The sequence below is a fragment of the Salvelinus alpinus genome, chromosome 1 (genome assembly GCF_045679555.1).
Source record: "Salvelinus alpinus chromosome 1, SLU_Salpinus.1, whole genome shotgun sequence".
NCBI lineage: Eukaryota > Metazoa > Chordata > Actinopteri > Salmoniformes > Salmonidae > Salvelinus > Salvelinus alpinus.
In genome coordinates, this window is record NC_092086.1 from 58,290,414 (window position 1) to 58,314,835 (window position 24,422).

General features: G+C 42.0%; 1 protein-coding gene across 6 annotated transcripts; it reads left to right on the forward strand.

Moving 5' to 3' along the window:
• The first annotated feature begins 798 nt into the window (after positions 1-798).
• On the forward strand, positions 799-23,720 carry fus (FUS RNA binding protein). Of its 6 annotated transcripts, none has more exons than XM_071350719.1 (15): positions 799-956; positions 6,520-6,544; positions 6,863-7,026; positions 7,200-7,365; positions 7,537-7,784; positions 7,906-8,089; positions 12,768-12,802; positions 19,129-19,164; positions 19,455-19,564; positions 19,900-20,029; positions 20,317-20,442; positions 21,260-21,389; positions 21,579-21,682; positions 21,976-22,114; positions 23,366-23,720. In XM_071350719.1, the coding sequence occupies exons 1-15, from the start codon at positions 944-946 to the stop codon at positions 23,403-23,405; spliced, it is 1,650 nt and encodes a 549-aa protein (XP_071206820.1). In that variant the 5' UTR covers positions 799-943; the 3' UTR covers positions 23,406-23,720. The 6 variants fall into 6 exon arrangements, with proteins under 6 accessions (XP_071206820.1, XP_071206989.1, XP_071206908.1 ...); XM_071350888.1 differs by having other exon boundaries at positions 20,317-20,424; XM_071350807.1 differs by having other exon boundaries at positions 7,540-7,784.
• The last annotated feature ends 702 nt before the right edge of the window (positions 23,721-24,422 follow it).

The window sequence follows — 24,422 nt, forward strand, 5'->3', positions numbered from 1 at the left end:
AAACTATCCATGTTCTGGTTCAGTGCCAATAGCCTAAATGTTGGTCTTGTTAAACAACAATAACGGTTTAAACTGACAAACACCCACTTAACCAAGATGGTCCTAATGCCAATACCTAAAATGGCAATTAGACTTGACCGACATACTGAAAATCCACCTGAAACATAACATGTGAGAATTTATTTTTATCTAGGTGTGTAAAACTTGTTTGTTTTGACTGAGATAATTTCAAACTCAAATTAAATTTTGACACCCCTCCATCCAGCAATGTGCATGACTCAAGAAAAACACCCTATTACACCCCTGCCTGACCAAAGCCATTTTGTATGTTACCTGGTGGCGGTCTGTGATTGTGTGAAAATTATTTTTCCTTGTTACCAATTCCATAGTATACACAATAGCCTAGAATTTATTTAAATTTTTATACCACATAAGACATTTTATGATTCTGGACCATTTCTAATAAAGGAGAAAATGTGTTTAATATAATTAGTGCTCTATTAAAAGTTGTCTACTTTTGTGGCAACTCAAGTATTTGACACATGGTCTCCTGAGCAGATGGAAATCCTAATTTATTGCTTCATTGATAGATGAGAATTAAATCAGACAAACCTTGGGCTATGGATAAATTTGGCCCTTGATGACGCTTTATAACGTCATGATTGTGTCGTCATTTGACGTACGATAGTGCATATTGCTGCATTCATGTGCTAGTCGGAACAAGGAAACTCGGACATTTCCGACTTAACTGGTGGAACGCGGCACGTGTCCAACTGCAACCGGTTAGCAAGTCTGACATTTCCGAATAGCCCATGAACGCGGCATATGACGATTCTCTGCCTTTAGCAGCTAGTGTGACCTGCTGTCTTGAAGAATAGCCCAACGTTAGCTAAATAATCAACATTTGACAAGTTTGAACTCTGACTCGAGGGTTTTAAACGAGATGGCGTCGAATGGTAAGAATACATTGGACTAGACAACCTTATCTGAAGTGGCCATTAAAAATAAGACATTAGCTAACGTCTGAAAAGAAGCTAGCTTGCTAACTAACGTTAAATAGTATACATTTTTTTTGTATTTTAGCTAGCTAGTCAATGAAACATTTACCATGTTTTTGTAACTGTTGGCAAGTGAATTTGTCAAGTCAAACCAAAGTTAGCGAGCCAAAGCAAAGACGGCTAACGTTAGCTAGTTAGATTCGACAACCACCATTTTGTTTGGCTAGCTGCGAACGTTACAACAACCAACTGAACCAAGCAAGGAGACCGGTTTGTTCTAGCAACTGACCTAGTTTTGTAGAGGTCATCTTATTAGCTTGGTCGCTTAGTTAACATATTCGAAATAGTCGGTGGAATAAGATTACTTTTAGGCAGGGGTGAAAGTAGATGTAATATCTTATCGGTACGGGACACCAAGTGCGCGCACGCTTTTTTTGTGCTTTTTTCATAGAGGTGTAACGTTAATCATTGAATTGCAAGTAGAAGCCAAATTAATTTAATATAGTGCATTCGGAAAGTATTCAGACCCCTTGACATTTTGTTACGCTACAGCGTTTTTCTAAAAATGAATTAAATCGTTTTCCCCCTTTCAATCTACACACAACACCCCATAATGACAAAGCAAAAACTGGTTTTTAGAAATGATAAAATAAAAATCACTAAGCATTTACGTAAGTATTCAGACCCTTTACTAAGTACTTTATTGAAGCACATTTGGCATCGATTACAGCATCGAGTTCTTGGGTAATGATGCAACAAGCTTGGCACACCTATTTGGGGAGTTTCTCCACTCTTCTCTGCAGATCCTCTCGAGCTCGGTCAGGTTGGATGGGGGAGCGTCGCTTACCTCCCTTTCCAAGGCCCTTCTCCCCAGATTGCTCAGTTTTGCCAGGCGCCACTCTAGGAAGAGTCTTGGTGGCTCCAAACTTCTTCCATTTAAAAATGATGGAGGCCACTGTGTTCTTGGACCTTCAATGCTGCAGAAGTGTTTTGGTACCCTTCCCCAGATCTATCTTGACAAAAACCTTTCTTGGGCTCTATGGACAATTCCTTTGACCTCATGGCTTGGTTTTTGCTCTGACATGCACTGTCAACTGTGGGACTTTGTATAGACAGGTGTGTGCCTTTCCAAAATCATGTCCAATCAATTCATTTATCACAGGTGGACTCCAATTAAGTTGTAGAAACATCTCAAGGATTATCAATCTAAATAGGATGCACCTGAGCTCAATTTTGTGTTTCATAGCAAAGGGTCTGAATACTAATGTAAATAGGATGTTTCTGTTTTTTTATTTTTAATAGATTTGCCCAAATTTCTAAACCAGTTTTCACTATCATTATGGTGTATTGTGTTTAGATTAATGAGGATTCATTTTTTATTTTTTTTATCAATTTTAGAATAAGCCTGTAACATAACAATGTGGAAAAGGGAAGGGGTCAGAATACTTTCCGAATGCACTGTATATAATGTCTGTATGCCTAGTAGCCTAGCCGTAGTAAATATTTGTCATATCACTTTTAACATAGGTGGCGCGAAGCTATTTTTCACCATAAACATGCACCCTTATAATAAAGCATTCCATGCATCCTCGCGTTTGCAGACTTATGTAAGACAGCCTACTATTACTAATGTGATGATTAGATTGGATAGTCATAATTTAAGCTGAAAAAATATAACTCAATCACTGATCGCAAAAAAGACTGTAAAATGCAGTGCAGGCTTAGGCTATAGGCCTATCAGATACATTTCTTGTTGGCATTTTATAAACGCATTGCATGCAATTCTACTGCACTTTATATGAATGTGGACATTAGTAGAATCTTTTTTTAATACTATAAAAATTATAGGGTAGACTACTCTGCTGACACTGACAAACAGATCAATAAAAATGTTGTCTGATCCATGTAATTGGCATACGAACAGGGAAGACGCATACAATATAACGTCCATCTACCCTGGAGGAGGAAATGATTGTCCAAAAACAAACAAAAGCGGCACTGACCCAATGATAAAGACAGTGAATATGCACACTCACCGGGGGAATGGCCGATGTTCTCCGCTGGTGCCAATAAGATACTAGGCTACTGTTCGCTCAATTAAGTTGAGAATTTTGTTAACGAAAAGACAGATTGGATTATTTTCATTGTACTCTCTTTAAGGCAATAGCCATTTGCTTTCCAAACTGTTTTTCCGCAATTCTTTATTTAAATATTGTGATATGCCTGGATCTCTGCTTTTCATTGACAGTCGCAACTCAACTATCATCTAGGCCTATTTGGTATTTGCCTGGCACGCTGCCCAAATTGAGGACCCTTCCGACTGTAGGCTATGCGATCTTTTTTGATTTTTTAAATAAGCTAATGATCCTCGGCGGCCAAATCATGCTTTCTGGTGTAGTAGCCAGTTTTGAATGATTATTGTAGACAGGAATAAGTTACGTAGACAAAATCATTTTGGCAATTTAATTAAATTGAATCTGGAGGAAAAAGAAACGCACACCTGTTTAGGCGAGGTGCTGGCTAGCGGAGTAGAGAACACTTGAAAAAGAAAAGGAGAGCCGCCCACTCTAGAAGCTGAGATGCAATAGTGTAATAACTGAGTAACCAACGTTTCGACAGACAAGCTGTCTTCATCAGGGTATAATGACAAACACAATGGGTCACTGGTTTACATAGTGTCAAAGGACACACACAGGTGTCTGTAATCATGGCCAGACATGAATGGAACATATAAAAAACATAAATGGATAGCATACAATCATAGATAAAATTTGGCTACATAGGCCTACAAACATTTACATGATTGCAGACACTTGTGTGTGTCCTTTGATACTATATAAACTAGTGACCCGTAGTGTTTGTCATTATACCCTGATGAAGACAGCTTGTCTGTCGAAACGTTGGTTATTAGGTTATTCAATTATTGCATCTGAAGCTCCTAGTGTGCAGCTCTGCTTTTCTTTTTCAAATTTAATTAAATTTACCTGCAATTTGATGAATGGAAGAAGACACCTACGTGTATTGTAATGACATTCTGCGATTGTCATTAGGCCTACACTTGTAGCCCGAATTGATCCATCCACTGTTGTCTGCACACGTTTCTCGGCAGCTCTTCTCGTGTGTCTCAGCCGCTCCTCTCCGGGTGCGCGTGTCTCGGCTGTTCACTCATCACTCATCTGCCACAAATCTAAGTGTTCCTATTGAAACACAACGCAATTTGGGGAGCGTATACCTCCCAATTTCGTAAACTTTTCATGCGGCTGACATGCAGTAATGTTAAATAATGGTCTAATAGCCTATAGTTTTTTTGGGCATGTTGTATTAATTGTGATAGGCTCACGTTTTACCGGTACGGCGTATCCCCACTATTTATTTTGCCGGGACGCCATACGGCCTTACTTTCACCCCTGCTTTTAGGGAACAAATAGCTAGCTCATAGGAACATACAGAGAAGGAACTGCAAGATGTGTCATAATAGCTTGGAAGCAATGCTGCGTTCAAAACCACTGGGAACTCTGAAAAATACAAGGTAAAATCATGACATCAGTGCTCTTCAGGTCAGAAAGTTGGAGCTCTAGAAAGAGGCCTGTGATTCGGAGTTGGATGACCGTTGAAATCGATTTTTTCCCAGTCGGAGCTTGTGTTTTTCCGAGTTCCCATTTCTTTTGAACGCACTGAAGTCGGAAGTTGGAGATTTCAGAGTTCCCAGTTGTTTTGAATGTGGCATGAAGCCAAATTTGAAATTGAATACATGGAGCAGGATGGGAAAAATCGTAGTAAAACACAATTTAAATGTATTTTCCAAGTGGCTGTGGTCACCAATGAATACATTAAATAGAGTGCATTCAGAAAGTGTTCAGGCCCCTTCCCCTTTTCCCAATTTTGTTACGTTACAGCCTTATTCTAAAATGTATTCAATTTGTTTTTTTGCTCATCAATCTACATACAATACCCCATAATGACAAAGTGAAAATAGTTTTTTATATTTTGCAAATCTATAAAAAATCTAAAACATACCTTATTTACATAAGTATTCAGACCCTTTGCTATGAGAGTCGAAATTGAGCTCGGGTGCATCTTGTTTCCGTTGATCATCCTTGAGATGTGTCTACAACTTGATTGGAGTCCACCTGTGGTAAATTTAATTGATTGGGCATGATTTGGAAAGGCACTCACCTGTCTATATAAAGTCAATTTTAGAATAAGGCTGTAACATAACAATGTGGAAAAAGTCAAGGGGTCTGAATACTTTGTGTGTGTGTGTGATGCAATGCACTGTGTGTGTGATATATATATATATATATCATTTTTGAGAACTCACAATCACCAAAATAAAAGCTAGATTTTTAGGGAGAATCAAAAATTAATTCAGAAGTATTTTTGTCATGGCATGGGGCACCCATTGAGTTTGATATGTTTAAGTCACTCAGATGGCATAAGCCATGGAAAAATGTTTAGAATTGCAGGAAACTCGCTTTAAAACTGCACTTTTTCTATAAGCTCCATGGCAAGATCTGTAGAATTGCAGGAAATTAGATTTTAAAACATAAAAATTTTCATTCACCTTTTTAGCTATTTAAACAGTAATGTTTTCACTGGCCAACAGGAAGGCCTCTAAAATGTCTGGTCTGTGACAGCACCATTGGCCACACCCATGGCCACTCCCCTGTCACACCCACCAGCTAAGTCCCATTTTGATCCCAAAAACACCCTGGCTGCATATGAAATGCTGTGATTAGCCCGGACTCTATCCACCTCATTCTCCTTCACCCTCGTCGGGCAATCCAAAGACGTCGCTTCGTGCTTCCCACCACATTTGCAACATTTCACATTCTCCTCACTTCTACAACACATTAGATTATCTCCTCCACAACATGGACATCTCGGTTTTTACCCTCCTGCAGACACTTTCCACACGCCCAAAAGCTGTACAGTGATTACACTGCATCACTCTTGGGAGAAACGCTTTTACATGAGAATTCACATATCCGAATCCAGAGGACATAAAACAATATAGAGGTTAGATGGATATCTATTTTGAGACATAACGTAGTATTTTTGTAATACAGTTTTTAAGATTTCTCAGAAAAACATGCATATGTGTGAAATGTCAATTGAACACTGCTTGTACGGCAAGCCTTTTATTTTCAAAGCCTTTTACATTTAATTCAGTTCGTGTCGTGCTTATTTAGCTTTTTATGACCCGCAAAAACAACTTTGCAGGCGACCACCACAACTTGTAAAATCCTCAAGTTACTGCGGGAGAAGCAGCCCTGCTCTGTCAATTATGCATTAGGTTACGAAATCTAAATGTTTTCATATAATGTTAATGATATGTTAGAGACCCCACTGAACGATTCAGAACATGAAGAATCATATTTGTCTTGGTAAAATGTTTTTTTTTAAATTACATTTAAGGGAAATTTCATCACCAAAGTGTGTTTTCACCCACTAGGCAGAGTGGGTGGACACGCTACTATTAGGCTACCTCTACTGATCACATCCCTTTCTTGTTCCTCAGATTACCCTCCAACTGCAGCCCAGGGGTGAGTCAAAATATGTGTATGGTATCCTCTCATTAGTGGTAGTTAACTTTATCCCGGATTGCTAAACCCAGAGCCAACTAAAGTTAAATGCATGGCTCTAGCTAAGCCCAGCCTACATTCTTTTCTGCAAGCTTAATCAATTTACGAACACTACATCAATGGAATGGTGTTTTCTGTATGTATGTGAAGTCCTATATAGGTTGTTTCTCACGGAAACTACTTGTCACACCAATTTTGAAGTGACCCATTTCTTATATTGAGATTAGATTTTATGTGCATGTCGCCACTCCATATAATATCTGTGTTCGCTGCTTTCAGATATGGGTCCTATGGTGGTGGCCAGGCCAGCCTGGTTGGCTACAGTCAGTCGTCCACCCAGCAGGGCTACGGCAGCAGTGGCGGCTACAACCAGAGCTCTGAGGGAAACTCTGCCTCCTACGGCCAGGGAGGCTCCGGCTCTAACTACGGCCAGTCGCAGTCAGGTACGTGACCAACTGCACCATAAAAAAAATCTTCATTTTATCTGGTGATGGAGCTATTTATAGACATTTTTATTTTATTTTGCTTTCAAAATTGGTGCTTGGTAGCTTAAGTCTGCAGATGCATATCCACCTCACGTCCCCTCTCTCTCTCCCTTGCTGTTACCTTCCTTCAGGAGGATATGGTTCTCAGCCTCCATCCCAGGGCAGTCAGCCCTACAGCTCTGGGGGCTACAACAACAACAGTGGTAGTAGTCAGCCACCACAGAGCGGCTACAACCAGCAGTCGTCCTACTCTGGATATGGACAACAGCAGTCTGCTGCTGCACAGTCTTCTACCAGGTGAGAGACTATGGAAGACTGTGTTTGTGAAGTTCTGCATTGTGGGATGAGCATACAAAATGTGTTGATAAACATTGACATTTTGATGCTTATGCATATCCTTAGTGTTCCTAAACGTGAAAGCAGCTGGGCTTAAAATAACGTTGTTCCTTTTTTCTCCCTTTTCCACAGTAGCTATGGCAACAACTCCCAGCCCTCTAGCTACGGGCAGCAGCAGCCGCAGAGTGGAGGCGGGGGCAGCTACGGGAGCCAGAGCGGAAGCGGCTATGGGGGCAGTGGCGTTGGACAGAGTGGGGCTTATGGGGGCAGCGGGGGGCAGCAGCAGGCCGGGGGGGCTCCCTACAGCCAGGCCCCCAGCTACAGCTCACCCCCACCCCAAAGCTACGGCCAGCAGACCAAGTACAGTCAGGGGGGTGGAGGTAAGGATCCCCCTCTGATATTAGAGGTCCAGTTGACGTTCATTGAAATGCACCCACCCTTCTGTTTTTGAGCACCCACCTGGAATCTCAACCTCAATTTCCTCCATCTACTACTTCACAGGATACAGAGGCAACTCTCCACCAATGGGAGGAGGGGGTGGAGGAGGGTATGGTGGCTCGGACGGAGGCTACGGAGATAGTGGAGGGCGAGGCCGTGGAGAAAGGGGAGGCGGCTTTAGGGGTCGCGGGGATGGTGACCGAGGATTTGACCGAGGTGGTGGACAAAGAGGCACAGGCGGCATGGGGTAAGTACTCAATAGCTCCGCTCCTCAACACACTCACACACACACTCACACACCCACCTCAGTATTCACTTAGACTTCTTGCATCAGTCCCCCATAACATTTATCTGGACTCACCACATAACAAAAGGACACACACACACTCAACTTGTATCTGTGTTTGGATACATCTACACATCAATCAGGTAAACACATGTGTAGTGTAGTTGATACTCAATCCAAAGTGTCTGTGTTTGGGCTATTACAAGATAGGGAAGGGCATGGTTATTTGAATATCTGAACAGACATTAGTATTCCATTACTTGGGAGAGTATTAGGGCTGTCCCAGACTAAAAACAAATCTTGATCGATCGAAAGTCGTCTGTTCTTTCGACCAACATGTTTTTTTCCATAAATAGACACACCTTTTATATGTTTTAATAAAAATCAACTAAAAGCATTGAGCTTATGTTTTGATGAAATAAGACAAATGCCTCGAGGGCGCCAGAGATCTAGATAACCGGAAGAGAGAAACTTAACCTGAACCAACCTTCTCCTCCCACTCCTGCTGGCTTTCAGATTCTGCCATTACGCTCCTGAAGTTGCCTGTAATAGGCTACACGAGGAGTCTGCAACCTTTCTCATGTGGGATGACAATTTATCTGACCATTTCTACCGATCTGCGTGCCAGTTAGGGTTTTCATATGCACATTTTCATGAAACAGTTTAATTTAATTTATAATAATGTCTGCGTGTCTCAAAATCATTTTCATATGGTTAATCAAAATTCTATACAAATCTAAATGAAATGATACAAACCTAAAAAGTAACTTCTATTGTCAACTATGTAAAAATAGCCTACATAAAGCCAACAAATAAAAACATTGCAGCCTGCAGGTTTTTTTTTAAACAACAACAATCCTATAAATCACATTGGCTACACATGGCCTGTCTGCAATGAACTTGAAACATTGTATCAACTATTAACTTGGGTCAGGCCCGAAGCCTGCCCTTGCGAATTTGCAACCTTGTATAAAATATTCTGGGCGCTCAGTTTCCCTCACCAGTGAGCTCGGGACAGACACAGCTGGAGGCTATTTGCGCAAGGGATAAGAAGCACTGGTTGACTTGGGCAGGAACTCTACCGGAGCGGAGTATGGGCACCTCAAGTTTTCTACTGTATGAGCTCCTGTTCCCCTTATAAAATATTAGCTTAAAGGTATTGTGGAGCTCCTGCACCTAAATATAAACGGTACCAGCACCCAAAATGAATACCGGAACCTATTTCAGTCCAAGTCAAGCACTGATAAGAAGTAATCAGGTAGGCCTATTTTAGGACGTTTCCACTGGATCAGAGCATGACATTTTCCCATTTCACTCTGAGTGCTTATTGAAAAAGAGAGAGCTGGAAAGATTTTTCAAATACATTGAGGAACTATTGCTTGCTGTTTGGGGTTTTAGGCTGGGTGTCTGTACAGCACTTCGAGATATTAGCTGATGTACGAAGGGCTATATAAAATAAACTTGATTAAAATAAACTTGATATTGTCATTCTCAATGGATGTAAAAACAGACTTTGTTGCTGTTTGAGGTGAAGAAAACATTACTTTGAGAAGCTCCACAGGTCATTAGTGATGGTGTGTTAAGCCAATCAGAAATACTATCAGATCCCCAAATGGGCACATGTATATGCCTACATTTCCTCGCAGGCCAGGTAGCCTATAGGACTACTTCTATGCATGCACGTCTTAACTCAACATTGACAGGAGCTCTCCAAACAAAGCCAATGACTAGATTGACCCGTAAATGGAAGGAAATTAACCAAAACTTGTTTCTCACAAGTGTAGCATAGGTTGTGCACTTTGCAAATAATGTGTTCACTCCGACTGGAATAATAGCCTAATATTGAATGCATTAACAGAAATGATAGGAATTAGCATTAAATATACTATTGATATATGTAATGGGGAATTGATATACACTAACAATCAAATGCAAACAATTCACACAATGAAACAATGAATGTGAAACTGGCAGGAGAGAGCACATTCTGGAGCGAGAAGTGCATCTGGGCACATGGTCAATCTGACATCTGCATTGGCCATGCAGCATTTACGGTGATACGGCCTCAGCAGGAGTCATTCATACTTCTTGTGTTTCGTGGAGCAGTGCAGAGCTGTTGTCAAGAAAGTGAGTTTGTGTTTTCTACAGGATGTACCACCTCCACCTACCGTCAACCAATCATGTCAATGCGGAGTTCTACAGAGCACTCCGCATTGTTACAAAATTTGGGAGGCGCGTGGCGATGCGGTGAGGAGCTCGATTTGGCTTCTGCATTCCTCTGGAGGCTCCGCAATTGCGTCACACTCTCCATATGGAGCCTCCGACCACATTTTTGGATCAAGAATAAGTTGGCTTTTAGTCTAGGCCTCCAATGGATTAGTTCACTGAGATGGGCGCGCGCGTGTGCTACTGCTCGACTAAAACGATCTCGGTCGACCAACAGCCTAACGACTAATTGGGTTCAGCCCTAGAGTGTGTGTATTATTATTTCTGTGACATTGCTACATAGCCTATAAGGATAGACCATTACATTCCACATTTTTATTAAAAAAACAGTTTTTACAAGTGCGCCCCATTTAAAAAAAAAATAAAAAAAAAAAAAAGGGAAAAAAGACGCACTGTCAGCCTAAACACATTTCACAAGTGTATCTTGTTGTTATTGTCGGTCAATCAAAGCGCTGCTACAGTCAGGCTCCATGTGTAGCAAGTGATGTCAGAGATTTCTAATCAATGCAGAATGGAATTAAAATTAGAATTAAGTTCGCCAAATGAGGAGGAGGAGTAGGCTGCAATGATCAACCAACAGGTAGGCTGTTGTTTCTACACACAGCGTGCTCGAGTCGCGCAAGCAAGTCTCCATTTGAAGTTTTTCTTTATAACCTGATTTCAACTATCCGGATATTCCCCCAAAATACTATCACCGGTCTGATTTGTACAGAAACAACTCAGTGGTGAAATGATTGTCTTGGTGACATTGTCGGTTACCTGGAAATCCGAGGGGGACAAGGACAGATGTAATTGTCCACCTGAACTGTAGGAAGCGCTTGTCAATTTGATCAATGAAAAATGGATGCACTGGTGTGCTAGTGCAACTATGATAATGGGAAAACTCAAACTCCGTAGGGGTTGAATAGTTTGGAGTTGTATGTGCAAGCGACCCACGAGACATGACAAAGTAACAGTGTTCTGGCTGGTTATAGGGGTTGTTTACAAAGGAAGGAGTTTTTGAATGTGATGAAGACATCGGTCTTAGGTTCTCCCAATTATTTGGTTATTAAATCATTTACTTCAGTCCCCATGTTCTCCTCGCTGCCTGTTATCTATGGAACCTGAACTGAGTGTCATACTAGCGTTGTGCACATTCACACTGACAAAACTGCCCATGCTCAAACCAAGCAAACGCAATCCATGGCTACAGGGAAATGCTGTGTAAAGTGCACATTTGTGTTTGTGGTTGCTTGTGTGCAAATACAGCATCACCAAAGCCACTGATGAAGTAAGCCGAATCCTACTAGCATTAACTACCTAGCTGTGCAACTGACTCCTAGTAACAGTTGTGTGGTTCTTTTAAAAGCTGAACACTGCTAAACGTCATCCATATTAACTTTAAACATGCTATGTTGCTGAAAAGTTAGCAATAAGCAAGAGATGTAGTCATTATCACATTTCATCAAGAGTTATCTTCTGCTTACATTGGCAGCCGTGTGACTATTTATTTTAGTGAACTATTTGAAGCGTCTCACTGGCAAACCTTTGTGTGCACACTGACACTGTCCACACACAAACACACCACATGACCTTGCCATCCTCCCACTCCACCCTCCTCTTCACCTTTTTATAACGCCACTTTCCCACCCACCCTTTACTGTGTGATATGATGCTTTAATAAATCTCTGAATCTCCTCCTAGGCTCTCACCTCTCCATGGTGGGCTTCTGTTTTTCATTTTGTTTTTTTCTCTTGAGGAAAGGGGGAATGGTAGAAAGAAGGAAGGACAGGCAGGAGAAATTCACTGAGAGGACTATAGGCAGGGGTTAAAGAATAAGAGTTGCAAGTGCAACATGGACGCACTGACTGATCAGTTAGAAAGGATGTCAAAGACCTACCTAGGAAGTGTGCTCTTAAGACAATGTCAAAGTCTCAAGACGGTCACCTATATAGAAAATATCAAGGAAGGTTTCATGAAACTCCTATCTGTAGGTGCTTAATTTATGTTTACTTGGATTCCGCAGCTGTTCTTGCAGTGTTATAAAACAGTGTACAGCACGACACAGCAGTTCCAGGAAACAAGAACATTTGGTCTGAGTTGGTTTCAGAGATCAATGCAAAAGGAGTGTTAAATTATCTCTTGTACAAAGCAAGGAGAAGTGACTGTGGACAATTTTGATCTTCGGATTAAAACCCACTTGCAAACAAGATGCAAAGGTCTTCAAAACTGACCTCCGACTCCTCAGTTGTATAGGAGAAGGGACAAATCCTAGGGTGGTTCCAAAGAAGAGATAGGGGGTGAAAAAAGTAAGAGAGAAGTGAAAAGAGAGTAAAGGGGATGGGGTTAAAAGGGGGTGGAAACCCCCCCTAGAGAGAGATTTGGCTCCGTCCACACCAGCCTTCAATGCGTCTCGCCTTTCTCTCCTCATCAGAATGGGCGATCGTGGAGGATTCAATAAGTTTGGTGGTAAGTGACAAAACTCTTTTAAATAAGAGATTTGGTGGGTTTAAAGAGTCAAGCTTAAAGGGAGGGGGAAAAACGAGATATAAAAGGTTTAGATTATTGGGCCCAAAAAGGAAACTGGCCCCGGACATTAGAACTATTTATTATGTGATGGTTTTTGAACGTGGGAAGAGGGAATTGATGTCGGAAGAACAACCAATATGGGAAGTATCACACAAAGTTAATCAACAAGGAAAGATTGGTCATGATTTTATCTTAGAAACAAATCTAATATTCAGGAGTTCTGGGTAGAATGGAAAGAAAGCATAGCATATTGAGGTGAAAAAGGGTCATGATAGAAAAGCAAAGCGTAATTAGGATTTAAGGTCTTTATTATTCATTAGATGGGTTGCTTTCAACAGATCTCTTGGTCCTGTTTTGCTCAGTTGACACTAGGATTGTGTGGTTTGATTCCCGCTGGGCTCACACCCATACAATAGACCTAAGCACGTGTGACTAAGGCTGGAGCTACATTGGGGCGGCAAGCGTTCAGCATTCCGTCAGCGCTGGAGAGGCGGGATAATTTATCTCGTTGTAATAAATGGAAGCAGCCACACCCCAGGCTGGTCTGCTTGGTCTGATTTGCAAGCGTACCCTGGAATTTTTGTGACCTTGCGCCTCTGGGTTTAGAAACGTTGTCTTTCTTTGTTTATGTGATGCTTTTTCACATTAGTTAAATGATACTTAAAAACAACAAATATCCTTTCCTATATGCAACCTCGAGGCATACCCCTTTTCAGCGACGACTCAGCTCATCTTTTGTTATTTAGGGCTTATTGTTATATTTGTCATGACTGGGTACTTGATGATTCCTTTCAAATTTCGATTTTGCATCCATGTGAGCTGATTTTCATTAACTGTATTGCTCTCTGTGAGTGTGTGTATGTAGAACTTTAAGTACTCGGGCAAAATGACGCTGACGCCATGCTTTAATGTAGCTCCGGAGTAAGTCACCTTGGATAAAAATCTGCAATTTGTATTATATCTTAGTTGTCTTGTTTTTTTCTTTATGTAATACATCTGTAACACCTCAATATGCTATGTAGCACATGATGGATGTACTGCATGTTGTCACCTCAACAGGTAAGAAAAATCTGTGTGTATGTTCCATATCAGAAATTTCACTGTCGTGTTTGGTACTGCGTAGGGTAGTTTACACTGCACTCCAAAATCCTTAGCAGCAGAGGGAGCTGTACAGTAACTTACTTCCATCTCTGTTGATTCGAAGTTACCTTGCTTTAATCTTCTGAATTTAAGCCACTGGGCTCTTAAGATTATTTGAGTTGAGGCGGAAGGTCTTTCTAAGTGTCAAAGTTTTAATGTGCCTACCTGGGTGATTGAATCTGAGCAATGGGTGTTCCCCCCCCCCCCCAAAGGTCAAATAAGGTATTTCTTCTTGCTTGGGAAGATTTTGACAAAAGAGTTGTGCCCAAATAAATGGTCAGGGCTGTTACAGCCGCCACAACGGTGTCAGAAGTGTTGCTGAATTTTTTTTAAACAAATGTATCCTCACAATATTCTATAATATGTGTGATGACATCAAATTGCAGGATGAACACTCTAAGGAAAGCAACTGACGTAGGGTGTTTGGTTATGTTTCTCCCTTTCCTTCTGTAATGCTATGCTCACTGTTGTCTTGTTGGTGTGAGGAATTTGGCTCTCTGCACCTTCTGATTTCTAAATGCTGTCGAAGTGTACTGCCTAGACAGTCCACTTAAAAAATCATGGGTGGAAGTACTGATGATGGTGTTGGTGGTTTTTTAGTTACCATCTTGGACTTACATGCTGACTACACTGGCGCCATCGTGCTCACATGTTGAATATATCCATCCACACCAGACACGATCATGACATGCAGGTTAAAATATCAAAACCAACTGTGAACCATCTATATTAGTTTTGGGGTAGGTCGAAACATGCATGAAGCATTCATGGACATAGGGTTATTTTATCTGACATGCATATGGTCCTCTCTTTAGCTGGTTCTTTTGTCGAATTTTGACACAGTCATACAAAAGTGTGTGTTTCTCTACTCCGACAGTTAATCCACAGACAACAATGGAAACCTACTTAGTTTTTTTATATCTTTAATCTGTCCTCGTTTGTCTTCCAAGCGTCCACGTGGGTTTGTATCTTCCTAATATCCAATAAGGGAGGAACTTGCACCACGTGAAGCGTCTTGAATAGAACCAAGTTCTATTTTAGCGCTTGGCTACGCAGACTCGTTCACATGCGAAATGATTGAATAACATGTATGTGTACATTTATTTTGCACTGCTCACGCACTGAATATAGCCAGTGTGGTTTGCATGTTAGTCATTGGACTCCTTGGACTATGTATCTAAAGAAAATACTTAACCCTTACTCTGGTTCCGAAACTGCGTTGATCAGAGGGAAGGGAACAGAATGGGAAATATGTATGAGGAAAAAACTGTTTGCTCCCAGGTAGGTAGTGAAAGTTAGTGGACAAAACACTAAAGGATTCTTGTGGTGTTGCAAGGGTGCACTAATGACCCCTCTCATCTTGTAACTTTTGTGGTCCTCTAAAGAAATTAAGTGTTTGTTTGTTCAGCGTACAAATTGTTCTTGTACCAGAGACCTGTTTGTGGCAAACAGTGCTCCAGAGGAAAGTCAATTTTCTCAAACCGGTAAATTAAGTGTTGACGCATGACTAGAAGTAAATAATGACTGCCATGCAGTCATAGTATTGTCATGATGCTTGTGATATGTCAGAGGTGGGATCCATACACTATCAAAGAGTAATGTTAAACTCTTGGTGAGGACTTGTTTCCTGTTGAATGTCCTCCGTTGTTTGTGTTGACGTAGTTAAGCAGAATTTTTGAAATGGCACTAAAGCATGATGAATTCTTGGTCCCCCCCCCCAAAAAATAGATAGAAATATTTATCACAGTCCACACTTGCCTTATTGTCAAGGTTCTCTCCACACGAGATGAAAACAGAACAATATCACACACAGTGAAATCAACAGACAAGTCAAATCTTTGTCTCAAAAATGTTGTACAGTGAGCAAAGTGGGTTATCTTGGCCACAAAGTAAGAGTACAGCTTCTGAAAGTGGCCACGGTGTGTGTAAAACGATAGCAGCAACAACCGCATAGTAAAAGAGTTGGACCTCTGAGTAAAGTATACTGAACAAAGATATAAACGCAACATGTAAAGTGTTGGTACCCTGTTTCACGAGCTTAAATAAAATATCCCCTACATTTTCCATAAGCACAAAGAGCTTATTTCTCTCATTTTGTGCACATCTTTGTTTACATCGCTGTTTGTGACCTGCCAAGATAATCCATCCACCTGACCGGTGTGGTATATCAAAAAGCTGATTAAACACCATGATCATCACACAGGTGAACCTTGTGCTGGGCCAGTAAAAGGCCACAATGCCACAGCTGTCTCAAGTTGAGGGAGCATGCAATTGGCATGCTGATTGCAGGAATGTCCAGCAGAACTGTTGTGAGAAACTGTAATGTTAATTGCGCTACCATAAGCCACCTCCAACTTAATTTTAGAGAATTTGGCAGTACATCCAACCGGCCTCACAACTGCAGACCACGTGTAACCACGCCAGACCAGGACCTCCACATCTGGCTTCTTCAACTGTGAGATTGTCTGAGATCAGACACCTTCTCAGGGAAGCTCATCTGTATGCTTGTCGTCCTCACCAGGGACTTGACCTGACTTCAGTTCGGTGTCGTAACTGACTTCAGTGGGCAAATGCTCACCTTCAATGGCCACTGGCATACTGGAGAAGTGTGCTCTTCACAGATGAATCCCGGTTTCAACTGTACCGGGCAGATTCCAGACAGCGTGTATGGTGTCGTTTGCTGATTTAAACGTTGTGAACAGAGTGCCCCATGGTGGGGTTATGGTATGGGCAGGCATAAACTACGGACAAAAAACACAATTGCATTTTATCGATGGCAATTTGAATGCCCAGAGATATTGTGACGAGATCTTGAAACCCATTGTTGTGCCATTCATTCGCCGCCATCACCTCATGTTTCAGCATGATAATGCACAGCCCCATGTCCCAAGGATCTGTACACAATTCCTGAAAGCTGTAAATGTCCCAGTACTTCCATGGCTTGCATACATGTCACCCATTGAGCATGTTTGGGATGCTCTGGATCTATGTGTACCACAGCGTGTTCCCACCAATATCCAGCAGCTTTGCCAGTGAAGAGGAGTGAGACAACTTTCCACAGCCCACAGTCAACAGCCTGATCAACTCTATGCGAAGGGGATGTGTCGTGCTGCATGAGGCAAATGGTCACACCAGATACTAACTGGTTTTCGGATCCACGCCCCTACAATTTTTGAAAATGTATTTTAAATGTTTATTTTTTATAAATGTACGCTACATGACAGTATGGACACCTGCTCATCGAACATCTCATTCCAAAATCATGGGCATTAATATGGAATTGGTCCCCCCCTTTACCGTTAAACAGCCTCCACTCTTCTGGGAAGGCTTTCCACTAGATGTTTGAACATTGCTGCACAAACTTTCTTCCATTCAGTCACGAGCCGTAGTGAGGTAGGGCACTGATGTTGGGCGATTTAGGCCTGGCTCGCAGTTGGCGTTCCAATTCATCCCAAAGGTGTTCGATGGTGTTGAGGTCAGGCCTCTGTGCAGGCCAGTCAAGTTCTTCCACACCAATCTCAACAAACCATTTCTGTATGGGCCTCGCTCTGTGCACAGGGGCATTGTCATGCTGAAACAGGAAAAGGCCTTCCCCAAACAGTATCACAAAGTTGGATGCACAGAATAGTCTAAAATGTCATATGCTGTAGCATTTAAGATTTCCTTCACCCCCACCCCAAACCATTATTCCTCCTCCACCAATCTTTACAGTTGGCACTATGCATTGGGGCCGGTAGCGTTCTCCTGGCATCCCCCAGATTTGTCCGTCGGACTGTCAGATGTTGAAGCGGATTCCTCACTCCAGAGAACACTTTTCCACTGCTCCAGAGTCCAATAGTGGCGAGCTTTACACCATTCCAGCCGACGCTTGGCATTGCACATGGTGATCTTAGGCTTGTGTGTGGCTGCTTGGCCATGGAAACCTATTTCATTAAGATCCCGACGAACAGTTTTTGTGCTTACGTTGCTTCCAGAGGCAATTTAGAACTCTGTAGTGAGTGTTGCAACCGACGACAGACTTTAAAAAAAATGCGCTTCAGCACTCGATGGTCCCGTTCTGTGAGCTTGTGTGGCCTACCACTCCGCGGCTGAGATGTTGTTGCTCCTAGATGTTTCCACGTCACAACAACAGCACTTACAGTTGACCAGGGCAGAAATTAAGCGAGCGTTGTGTCAAGAAGCAGTGCGGCTGGGTTGTGTTTCGAAGGACGCACAGCTCTCGACCTTCACCTCTCCTGAGTCCGTACGGGAGTTGCAGTGATGGGACAGGACTGTAACTATTCATTTGATACCACGAAATTGGGGAGAAAAAGGAAAAAAACATCAATATCGAGACAGGAGTTGCATTTGTCATGTGAAATCCATAGATTAGGGCCGAATTAATTAATTTAAATTGACTGATTTCCTTATGAACTGTAACTCAGTAAAATCTTTGAAATTGTAGCATGTTGTGTTTTATATTTTTGTTCAGTCTATGTCAGATCAAAGGGTCTGTCTGGTTTTATGTGCAAACTTAGAAATAACATGGAAACTTGAGACAAATGGTGACAAACTGAAAGAATGTGAACGTCCCCAGGCAAACAATCCGTGGCGATTCCTTGTACATATCGTCCACTGGGTTCAAAGATCTCTTCGGCCCCTTGTGTTAAATGCATTCATTCCTAGTAATGCTGGTTGGTACATGTGGAATGGATGTATTATCAATAAAAACGGCTGATTTAAAAGTGGAATCAAAGGTTTATTTGATAAAGGTGAGAGAAAAAACTGTCAATTGTTTCTGGTTGTAACTCTTCTGATGAAGTGATAGGAAGGTTGTACGACGTACACTATGGGCGTCGTGGGTCATTATTTCACTTCAATAGTGTCTCAAATCTGGAGTCTGGTCTATGGCAAGCATACACTGTAATGGTCCATGCCAGGTATACACTGCACACTACACAAAAGGCATGTAGAACGGTATACCAGTAGGTGTGTTTTGTGTGAGTGGTTTTGTAGGGATGAGAGAATCAAAAGAATGCATAGTTGTGAATGTGCAGAAGTTGTGGGACTGTAGAATAGTAGTATGTGTGGCACTTTTGTAAGTGTCCACTTACAAAAATGTAAATATGTCCTTTTTCTTCCTGAAGGACCGAGAGACCAGGAACCTGGTGGGCCCAGCTCCAGTAAGTACTGACCTCTGACAGTTGATAGTGCTACAATTAGAACTGATTATGTTTCTTGCCATCATGTTATTAAGTTCATTAATGTGTCACTATACGGTTCTGGAATATCTAGGTCAGCAGCAGTATGCATCTTGCTTTTCTGATCTGCTCCTACCTTTGTAAATTGTGTATATTAGTTATGTTAAGAAGTATTTGTCTTTTCTGGGATATAGATCAGAACCACCTTACATAATGAATGAATGTAACTGTCACTGTGTATGAACCCTATGCTGGCTTGACCACCTCCCTAGTGGAAGACCAGGATAACTCTGACAACAACACCATCTTCGTGCAAGGCATGGGAGATGGCTACACCGTTGATTCTGTGGCTGACTTCTTCAAGCAGATCGGCATCATCAAGGTACCGTCCTGCCTACCTTTTTTTATTGATTGAACTCTTAACACCTCCCTCCATTGAATTATACCTGACACACTGCCCTGACTTTGGTGCATGGGTGGCATCTTTTCCTGAGGCTTTGCTGTAGATTACTAACATGCTATGTTTTGAGTGGTAGGCCATTGTGTTTACCTATGCAATGCTTACATCTAATGCATTTTCCTTCTGTATCTTAATGTAGCTTTTTTTCTCAATCCATCTCTCGTTTTCTACTCTTTCTCTCCCTCAATTCCCCTACCTCTCCCACTTTCTCTCTGTCACACTCTCCATCCCTACCTCCCTTTTTCTCCATCTGTCAGATCAATAAGAAGACTGGTCTGCCCATGATCAACCTGTATACAGACAGAGAGACAGGGAAGCTGAAGGGCGAGGCCACCGTGTCCTTTGACGACCCCCCTTCTGCCAAAGCTGCCATCGACTGGTTTGATGGTGAGGAGATTACCTGTGGAGAAACTGCTCTTTACATTGTTTTGGGGGGGCAGGGAATAAAATGTTTTACTGAAACTTACAACATGAAATAGATAAGTGAAAAAAGCAGCATGGTGGGTCACTGCATTTCTCCATTTGAATCGTTTTCTGTACCTTTAAGTGTAGTCTTTGAGCATTTTGTTTTTCTTATAGGTTTGTTTATTGAAGAAAATGGGTACAGTAAGTGATTTTCACTTGTTTCCCTTCATATTTGTGTTTTGTAAATTCTATTGTTTTCTCCGTTGCAGGGAAGGACTTCAAAGGGAACCCCATCAAGGTGTCCTTTGCGACCCGCAGGGCGGACTTCGGAGTAGGCCGGGGTGGGGCTGGCGGCATGAGAGGAGGACGAGGAGGAGGTGAGGCAGAGTTTGGTGGTGAGTTGGTCATTATAGGGTCGGCTCAATTGGGTTAGTCAATTCCACTTCATATTAGTCCACGTAGGATATGAATTGAGGGTTTTTAAATATTTAATTTTAATTTCAGTTAATTTACTAAAATGATTGAATTGAAAGGGAACTGTTCCAGCAAAACTGCTTGCCCCCCCAATGGAAAGGGGCCAAGTATCTGTATAATTTTGTATAGCCCATGGGAAGGAGGGCATGAGTGAGAGCACAGTATGATTTAGCCCTTAAATCAAGACCATTGGACGTCCACTTTAGCCTCGTGAGGGAAATGCTCAGACGTTCCTCAAATATTCTGTCTAAATGCAATTTTGGAAACATTTGAAACTTAACTTTCATATAAGCGAGAAATACTTTTTCAAATTCAAAAGATACTGTATTCAGTTTAGGAAAGTTGTACCCGGCTGTATTTTGAGAAACGTGATCCAGCTATGAAATATGGAATGGTCCAATGGAAATGCGAGCGCAAGGTAAGAGGATGTGTCGTAGCTGAGGCGGTGTGTGAAAACAGCCGGGTGCAACTTTGCTTAACTGTGCACAGTAAGTGTATCTTGTGATTTATTTCTTTCTTATATGAAAGTTTATTATCAAAGGTTTCCAAAACTGTATTGCTAGTGAGGATTAATAATGTTTCTAAATGTTAAAACCGAGCCTTCGGATTCTAGTTCGTTGACCAAGCTGTGGTCCGGACCTTCAGTTGACAAATCAAGGGCTGGGTATGTCCCCCTCGGGTTCTCGAGAGCTAAGTATGATTGTACCTCTCCTGTATATTCTAACCCTCTCTCTGTAGGGCCGATGGGTCGTGGCGGGTTCGGAGGTGGTAGAGGTGGTGGTGGTGGTGGTGGTGGTCTCTCTGGCGACAATGGTGGCCGTGGCAATGGAGGACAGCAGAGAGCTGGAGACTGGAAGTGTTCCAACCCGTAAGTCAGGGCTGAGGTGTGTGTGGACTAGAAGTGTTCCGACCTGTAAGTCGGGGCTAAGAGGTGCGGGTGGGTGGACTGGAAGTGTTCCAACCCGTAAGTCGGGGCTGAGGTGTGTGTATATTTTGGGGATAAGGATGGGGGTGAGCTGCTGTGTGTGTCTGAGATTCTCTGTCTCTTTCCTTTCAGGGTGTGTGGGAACCTGAACTTTTCGTGGAGGAACGAGTGTAACCAGTGCAAGTCCTCCAAACCAGAGGGGGCCGGTGGTGGCATGTCTCCTATGGATGGAGGCGGTAAGGCTGAAACCAACGTTCTGCACTGGCTTTCAGACTTTAGCCAAAGGTTTTAGTCTTTAGGGAGCAGCCTAATGGCTAAAGGAAGTCTTGTGTACAGAGAATTATTTGCTTATTTACTAACAACGACTAATGGATGAGGTGTAGACTGCCTTTTATACTAGGCCATGTTAGCCAGCCTAGTGGCCAAGGGCACAATTAAACTGAATGCCAGTCGTAGCTCTGTGTTTACTCGTTTTGATGAAATTACCCCCCTTTTTTTGTCTCTAACTCTCTGTATTTCTTTTTGTCAGGAGGTTTCAGTGGAGACAGAGGGGGCCGTGGGGGTTTTGACCGTGGGGGATTCCGGGGCCGAGGGGGTGACAGAGGTGGGTTCCGAGGCGGACGCGGAGGCGACAGGGGTGGATTCGGACCGGGCAAGATGGATGGAAGGTAAGAAGGTGCATGTGTCCCAACATTGTACATAGACAATGACTTACTTTTGTATATATAGTATACATGAATATGTGGACACACCTTCAAATGAGTGGGTTGAGCTATTTCTGCCACACGCATTGCTGACAGGTGTATAAAATCGAGCACACAGCCATGCAATCTCCATAGACAAACATTGGAAGTAGAATGGCCTAACAGAAGAGCTCAGTCACTTTCAATGTTGCACCGTCATATGATGCCACCTTTCCATCAAGTCAGTTTGTCAAATTTCTGCGTCGCTAGAGCTGCCCCGGTCAACTGTAACTGCTGTTATTGTGAAGAGGAAACGTCTAGGAGCAACAACGGCTCAGCCACGAAGTGGTTTGCAAACACCCTGGTCCACACACACATACAAATACCAGATTCAAACGCATCCGTTTTTTTACTTTTAAATTAATTATGTATACTATTGATTCTTGAAGAATATAACTTAACTATATAAATGCCTCATGAGCTTATTTCAACTGTCGTACCCCATTAGAACCCAAAATATAAGCTTGTTTTACAATGTTTTGTTTTACTGCATTGTTTTTACGCATCTCACATGCCACATTTTAGAATACCCTACAATTGGACACACTAGTGCACGTGTCAAACTCTTTCCATGGAGTGTCTATAGGTTTTCGCTCTTCTCTTGTACTTGATTGATGAATAAAGGTAACTAATTAGTAAAGAACTCCCCTTAACTGGTTGTCTTGGTCTTAATTGAAAGGAAAAACCAAAAACCCGCAGACTAGGCCCTCCATGGAATGAGTTTGACAACGCTGCGCTGGTGTCTTTGGTAAATGACCTCTTCCAAGAAGAATGTATGTTCATTTTATAGTTTTGTTTTTGTGTTTGTTTCCCACCTTGATTGATGTAATTGTCACTAACTCCTTATTGTGTCATTTGTATTGCTTGCTGCTTTGTAATGCAGAGTCCGCCTTGCAAAAGAGACCTTGGTCTCAACGGGACTTCTCCTGCTTAAATAAAGGTTAAATAAAGAAATAAAAACAATGTAATTGTAAACTAGCACGGTATAGCCACAAAACATGGTTAAAAATAGAGTGTTGATATTATAGGTCAGTCCTCGTATCCATAGCGTTGTCTGTGAATTTGAGTGATTACATTTCTCCAGCCCCATCTTTGATTTTTACCAACACAGTGGTGGGGTGTCCCTTGGTTATTTTTTAAACCCCTTTAACAATGTGACATGTCTTTCTGTTGTAGGGGTGAACACAGACAGGACCGCAGAGACAGGCCCTACTAGACCAACGCCACTCCAAGCTGGGACTAGTTCTCCATCCTGCTCCTCCTCTCTTACTTTCCTCTAGGACCCACCACCCAACTTCCTCCCAAACCCTCCTTTTATACAGTGTTAAAAGTTGTTACTTTGCCCATGTTTCTTGACTGTTTTGACAGACCTGACTATCCCACAAACACTCCCACTCCCCATATACCCCACTCCCTCCAAAGTTTGGTCAACTTGATTTTATTTGTTCTTGAAGAGCTCTTTACATTTGCTGTTGCTGTCTTTTGAGTTGTTCTTAATGTTTTGTTTTTAAAATTAAAGTATAAAACCAAATGTTTGGGATTTGAGTGGAGGTTCAGGCATCAAACAATATCTCAGGACTATTTCAAACTTTTGGTTGTGAGTTGATACACAAGATATTACACCACTCAAACATTTCTGTGGTAATTCTGAATGTACCACCATCTCACCTGGGTTGACACTGCAGGGGGAAGAAGCTACCACTCACTGTGTTTCCCAAATTGCATCCTATTTCCTTTATAGTGCACTACCACTGTAGGCCTCTAGTCAAAAGCAGTGCACTTCAAAGGGAATAGGGTGCCATTTGCAGCAGATATCCCAGGAGCGGAGCCAGAGGGGTGTCCGGGGTTGCACTGGACACCGCTGACATCTGATTGGCCACCCCAAAATGTAATTTGCTACTGGCAGTTTGATGCTGATTAACATCTCATTTCACATTTTGTTTAAAGAAGCATTTATGTTGACATTCGGCGGCACATTTTTCAAATTTAGGATGAGGAAGAGAGAATATTAACATTGGTTGCGAGATACAGAAGAAGAAGAACAAGAGGAAGAGAGAATATCTCCACAAGCTTTTTTGGGGATTGGCGAAAGCATATTTGAAGTAAGTTAAGGTTTAGCATCAGGTTTAGGTTTCATGAACAACCTTTACGAAAGTTGAGTCGCTGTGTAAGTTAACATTAGACCTTTAGCTACATTAACATACAGTTAATCAGATAAGAGAGATCGGTTCCC